Source organism: Xiphophorus hellerii, chromosome 11 (assembly GCF_003331165.1).
Source record: "Xiphophorus hellerii strain 12219 chromosome 11, Xiphophorus_hellerii-4.1, whole genome shotgun sequence".
Classification (NCBI taxonomy): domain Eukaryota; kingdom Metazoa; phylum Chordata; class Actinopteri; order Cyprinodontiformes; family Poeciliidae; genus Xiphophorus; species Xiphophorus hellerii.
Genome location: NC_045682.1, coordinates 11,422,841 through 11,429,622, shown reverse-complemented (window position 1 = coordinate 11,429,622; position 6,782 = coordinate 11,422,841). Strand labels below are relative to the sequence as shown.

General features: G+C 36.3%; 1 protein-coding gene across 1 annotated transcript; it reads left to right on the top strand.

Annotated features, from left to right (window-relative positions):
• Positions 1–515: 515 nt before the first annotated feature.
• LOC116728820 (cell wall protein DAN4-like) lies at positions 516–6,782 on the top strand. Its single transcript, XM_032577138.1, has 8 exons — positions 516–890; positions 4,071–4,144; positions 4,631–4,705; positions 5,011–5,079; positions 5,356–5,424; positions 5,590–5,663; positions 5,765–6,373; positions 6,768–6,782. The coding sequence occupies exons 1-8, from the start codon at positions 802–804 to the stop codon at positions 6,780–6,782; spliced, it is 1,074 nt and encodes a 357-aa protein (XP_032433029.1). The 5' UTR covers positions 516–801.

Here is a 6,782-nt window from a genome sequence, read left to right as displayed (position 1 = left end):
CAAAGAAGAAAAAGCATAGTTTCTGTATAACAATGTATATGAGCTGTTTAACCACAATACAACTACTTAGCTTGATATGATTCTTTTATAGTTAACTTTGGAACCAATTGCAAATGTCCAAGTTCAGCTACTTTTGTGACACACCTTATACTCTCGCCCCAACCACCTACGCTTCAGTGTGCTGCCTTGCTTAACAATGTGTTAGTTTAAATGCAGCTCTACAAGCCACAAATATGAATGAAAGACATGTAAGTGATAATTCTGCAACAGTGACGATCACCTCATTCATACCATGACAGGCACAGTGGTGCCTGACATTTTCTGGCAGCACTAAATGTTTCAATGCCAGGGCACTTTGAGGTCCGCAGAGTTGCCTTGGAAACGTCTTTTGTTTTACGTCTATCAAAAAGAACACTGAGGAGGTGAGGACACACCCTGAGGCACACCTTAAATGCCAAACAAAAATAGAAACGAAGGTCTCTTGCCTTCCAAAAACTGTACAGGAAACCTGTTGGTGTACAATACATATTTCTCGTTTAGATCTCTATGATCTGGTGCGCAAACAAGAAGTTCCTTTTAATACTTTCTTCATTGTTGAGTGACACACGCTTGAGCTAAAACGAATACAGCTGACGTCCACTTACTGGGACTGACGTTTTGAAGGCGTGTCTGGATTCTGCATGAGAAAATCACAGTAGAGAAACACACCGCCAGCAGCTGGAATCAGGTTTGTTTCAGCCAGGAAAATGTTTGTGGTTAGCTTTGCGGTTTAGCTTTCCTTGGACTCTGCTGTGGGAAGTTATGCTCCATGGAAATGAAGACATTATGGGAGCTTCATCAGTTCATTTGGCCAGATGTTTTTGCCAGCACAAATTGGGCTCTTCTGTCAGGTAAAAGTTCTGGTGGTGGTGTTGTACTCTCTTTGATTAGAACCAGCTCATCTAAAATAACTGTGTAGTTCACAGTTATTTTCCTAACGTAAAATAACTGTGAACTACATAAATAAGTCTAAATCATGCACTTATAAACATATAAGTAGTTTTTAAATACGTCTTTTTGTGTTTTATATACTGATAAATGTCATTCAAAACAAGTACTTTCTCATATACGTACGTATATATTTCAAATGAGGAACAAGGCATTTCAAAGTGCTTTACATCATAACAAACACAAAAACACAAAGTCATGCAACATAGAATCAACAATCAAAACATTACATTAAGTCCAGTGCCATCATTAAATTAGTGATTGATTACGTTTCAAATACAAATCTAAACAGGTGGGTTTTTAGTGAAGATTTAAAGGAAGTCAGTGTTTCAGCTGTTTTACAGTTTTCTGGAAGTTTGTTCCAGATTTGTGGTGCATAGAAGCTGAATGCTGCTTCTCCTCGATTGGTTCTGGTTCTGGAGATGCAGAGCAGACCAGAACCAGAAGACCTGAGGGGTCTGGAAGGTTAGGCAAGCCAACTGTGCTGAACCCAAACCAACAAATAGACTTGACACCATGTTTAAAGATGTTGATATGTTCTCAGCTGTCATTCTGATTATCTAAGCAATCCACATAAGACTGGAAAAGTTTTTCAAAGTCTAGACATTTATATTTTATCTCAAATGTTGGATTTGATCAAAATGTTTGTTATCCAGGCAGAAAACCATAGCTCTTTAAGGATTCAAACTGGGCTCTGAGCAATCAAAATTCAGTTCTCCTATCTGAGGAGAATGTCAACAAATGACTTTACTGGGTTTAACATGGTCTAGATAATTATATCTTCTGAAAAGCAATAATTAGAATTTCAACTGAAGTATAATGCCTTCATCCTCCATTTATTAGCTTAGGTCACAAAGGTTCACAAATGATTTCTCCTTGCAGTTCTCAGGAAGATCGAATTGCTTGCAATAAAACTTACACAGCAAATGGAGGCATCAGATTTCAAGTCATCTTTACTTGGTTCACTGAACAATAACAATACAGCCTCATAGTCTTCTATGATGGGGTCTAATCTGAACACCATATTAATGGAAGCTTCTACACAATATAATATACAACAAACTCTGTTTGCTTTTCATTGCTAATGTCCGTGTCAGGGTGTTTTTATTTTTTAATTTTTTGTCCCCAATACTAATCCAAGACATCGGCCGATGCTCAAAAACCAACATCTTAAAGGAAGTTTTATCAGTAACATTTTAAAAATCGTATGTATAAAATGATTTTAACCAAACCAGCATTAAAATATTTTTTTAAAAGATATGGTGTGTTTCAAAATCAGAAAAATTAGAGCAATTTGAACTTTGAAATTCTGAATTGGTTTATGCTTCTAGGTTTACATTAAAATGTAAAAAAAAAATTGTTACAAAACCAAATGTATTTTTAACAAAGTTGTAGTTTCTACCTTTTTTTTTAGATACCACCATGAAACATTGAGTAAATGGTCTTTAAAGACTGAACTAATCTTTTCACTTGATAAAATACAAATTATTCATTTTAACTGACTTCTAATAATTTAGCTAAAAGGCAAAGTTAGTCACAGTAAAAACTGCAATTTTCTTTACCCACTACTATTGCTAGAAACAGTAGAAGGAAATATTAAGGAATTGAACAACAAAGTCATTGAGTCCTCTTTCAAGATAAACATCCTAGATTAATTATGCTGTTCCACTCGTACTGTTATTTTTATCACCTTAAACACAGAGACATTTTTTTCTTGGACTATAAAAGCTTTTACCAAATCAGTAAATTTTTGGTTCAAACATTTGAAACCAAATATTGGCAAAGTTTTTATAAAGGATGTATAACCATCTCCCCACACTATCTGATACTAAATGAGACTAAACTAGTCCTGTTTTAGGTTAGTAAGGATGACCAAAAGAATTTCTATTTCACAATAACAAAATAATGAAAGAGATGTCTCTTTGATAGAATTTCAAATACATTTGCTTTAATTTAGAAGTTTACAGCAGTATAGGAAAGCCCAGATGACAATGTAATAGCTTTCTGAATTTTTACTGGGTTAACTCACCATTTTATTCAAACAGAAGCATTCTGCGGATGTATTTTAGAGCAACACCTCTAAAATACAGCTTCCTTGTATGGCATAATAAAAGAAATCTGGCAGTATTTCCGGAAGAGATCTGGCAGACATCCACAAATCTGATTGATCCTTGCGTACAATTTCCAGATTTCCATTGGTGCCACATTAATCTGATCCCATAGATATAAACAACATTGAGATTTCCAACTTTCATACAGTCCTGGAAGGGTACGGTTTCTTTGTCCCACAGATAAAAGTGTTAAATGTTGGCCTAAGCTAATAATAGAGTGTTATTATCCATAGTAAAATGAGTCCTATATCAACATGGACAAAGTTAATGCCATGATGAGGAAAGAAAATGATGTGAAAACATTAAGGCAACATCTAAAGACATTTATAAGGAAGTTAAAGCTCAGACATAAATGTTTCCAAACTAGCAATCACCCCATGCGAAGCGCCAGATTAGTTACTAATAGTTTCTTCCTTGTACTGAGAGTATCATTGTAAAAGTTGAAAAACAAAACGCAGACTGTGTGGACAAATTCAGGTGTGGTTGACCAATAAACTAATTTGCTTGCCCCTTTAAGGGTGATATTAAATTTGTTCTAGAAAGGGACAAATATATGAATGTCTGAGTTCAATTTGATCATAACACAAACTTGCAGGCCCTGCAAAAAATAAAAGGCAGTGTTTCTTCACTACAAAAAACTCCCAAAATCTTAGTGCAACATGCAGCAAACATATAACAAGTACTAAGAGGTGAATGTAGTGATATCAATCTTTTGATACCAATATTTATGTTTGCACTTCTGACTGATATCGGTGAATAAGACTGTTTGTTCTGTTACACAAGACTTTTCAGTTCAATTTTTCTCACACGTCTCATTGCTTCTGTGACAAAGCTCAGACAGATTGATGAAAATTAAAGATAAGCTTGTCAGAGATTTCATCCAAGTTGTTTGGTGTTTCTTGTCACAAAAAGATGTTTAGCTTTAATCAAAACTTTCCATTACGTACTTACTAACTGTAAATTATTTCACAGACTGAAGAAACCTGGTTCTTGTGTTACATATGCAATGTGGCTGAAGATACATCTACTTATTGTCCTCCTATCAGGTGAGGTCTGACATCACCCGCAGTATGACTAAAGAGGTGAACAAAGGTTATTATCAAACAAAGTAACAGAGCATTGAATCAACCTCCACTAATAAATGACTTATGCCTGCATTCCACATAGTTCATCATTCCCGCATGTTAAATTCCTTTCCTTTTCATTCTGTAACCTGTTTATCAACATTGATTCCAGACTGACTGAAAGAATATTTCAACACCTCTGGACTGCAGCTTGTTATCTTGCAATTTTAGAAGCAGTACTTGCGCGACTTTTTTTGATCTTGATTCCTGAGACTGTGACCAAGACTGAGGCCATTCTTTAATATTTCTTAGTGATTGATATGATGTAACTCTTTAACATGGCTCCATTTTGGGCAAACAGACAAGTCGTGAACGACTGGTGCCTGGATGTCTCATTGAAAAACCCAACCAGACTAACTCAAAAGATACAACTCCTCCTTACTGTAGCTGTTTTATTTCTCTAATCAGGTCAAGCTTTAGGTCAACTAACCTCCACTGCTCCGTCCAGCATTGCCACATCAACAACAGCTTCACAAACCTCAGGTAAATAATATGCTAAGGCTTGTTCAACCTAAAATGAGAAATAAGACAGAACTGAAAACAACAGTTCTCAAGACAAAACAAGGATAATTGGAATTACCATCACTTTTACAATGCAAACTTTAAATTCGCACAATATTTCTTTATACCTCTATTGATTCACAGTTACAGATAGAATGATGGAGAAAATAAAGAGGTAGCATATTAAACAACAAATTAAACTGTCATGTTAAGACAACTTAATACAGAGGACAAAAATCACAAACTGAAAACAAAAATGAAATTGATCGTTTTTCATTCTTCAGCAGGTGAAGCATCTGTTGTTCCAAGCTCCCAAGCTGCTTCCTCTACTTTTCACACTTCTACAGTTACAGCAGGTAAATTAAACTCCTCAGCAAAAATATGACCCAGCTGTAATACTTGTAGCTGTATAACTGAGAAACAAATCCAAAGGTGGACAAGTGGTCAAATTATGTCATTGTAATACAAACATGTAAGGTAACACAGTAAATTATTTTGTGAATCAAATTACTCAGATTATTTAAAAGATAACTCAGCAGTTGATCTTTGCAACAGCATTAATATTTGAGGTTATAGCCTTGTATTTAAATATGCATTTTAACAGATTTTCCATTTTTTCCAATCAACTGAAGTTTCTGATAGTCAGTCTTCTGCTGCTTCATCCATTATTCCAACTTCTGCAACCACCGTACAGACCTCAGGTAAACAAATGACAGATATGTCTCACCTACAGCACAAACGTAGAAAAATATTTTACCCAAAGGGGCTTTGGGAAGGAACATCTCTTTTGAAATATACTAATCATCAATTACGAAATTGATTTTGACATTATTCTTCTAAATTTTGTTTGATTTTTTTTTTTATAGTAGTGTTTTATTTCCTTGATGTCAACGTGGATGTCACTGGACCGAGTAAGAATGAATCCGACATCATTGCCTGGGTAAGTAAGGAAAATAGTTGGCGGTCAAAATCCGATTATATTAACAGAATTTTGACGTCTGAATCCTGTAAATAAATGTGGTCATGGTTATTTTCTTTCAGCTTGACCAGGTTTTCCGAAATGAGCTGGGGCGCTGCTTGGTTCCAGGAGCAACAACTACTGCCCCCACATCTCAGCAAACTGTAAATGTGACAGAACAAGTGGCAACGACACAGACTTATAAATCAGCAACAGCATTTTATACTTTACCGCAAAACTTTAGTGCAACTACAAATGTACCAACAGTGTTACAGGGCAACATAACATCTAAGGCTGCAACAATGCTAAATGGCAACGACACAACAACGATGGAAGCAATAATAAATAGTAATATCACAACTACAGATGCAACAGCAACACCAGTAACTGAAAACGTCACAACACCAGCTTCGATAACAATGTTACATGACAACACAACAACCACAGTTGCAGCAACTGTTTTGAATGACAACAAAACAACAGCGGCATCAAAGGCATCAATCAGCAACACAACAGTTAGAGCTGCAGGAACTGCAGCATTTGATGGCAACATAACATTAACGGCTGCATCAACTACTGCAACACAAAGCAACATGACAACTACTGCTGCTTCAACTACTGCAACACAAAGCAACATGACAACTACTGCTGCGTCAACTACTGCAACACCAAGCAACATGACAACTACTGCTGCATCAACTACTGCAACACCAAGCAACATGACAACTACTGCTGCATCAACTACTGCAACACCAAGCAACATGACAACTACTGCTGCATCGACTACTGCAACACAAAGCAACATGACAACTACTGCTGCGTCAACTACTGCAACACCAAGCAACATGACAACTACTGCTGCATCAACTACTGCAACACAAAGCAACATGACAACTACTGCTGTGTCAACTACTGCAACACCAAGCAACATGACAACTACTGCCGCATCAACTACTGCAACACAAAGCAACATGACAACTACTGCTGCATCAACTTCAGCAACAAATAGCAACATGACAACTACTGCTGCATCCACTACTGAAACACAAAGCAACATGACAACTACTGCTGTGTCAACTACTGCAGCACCAAGCAACATGA

Excerpts from the sequence above, each read along its gene's own strand:
- LOC116728820 (XM_032577138.1), top strand. The coding sequence starts at position 802 with ATGCTCCATGGAAATGAAGACATTATGGGAGCTTCATCAGTTCATTTG. Across the intron at positions 5,080-5,355 it reads CACTTCTACAGTTACAGCAG|TTTCTGATAGTCAGTCTTCT; the intron begins GTAAATTAAACT and ends AATCAACTGAAG. Across the intron at positions 5,425-5,589 it reads AACCACCGTACAGACCTCAG|TAGTGTTTTATTTCCTTGAT; the intron begins GTAAACAAATGA and ends TTTTTTTTATAG.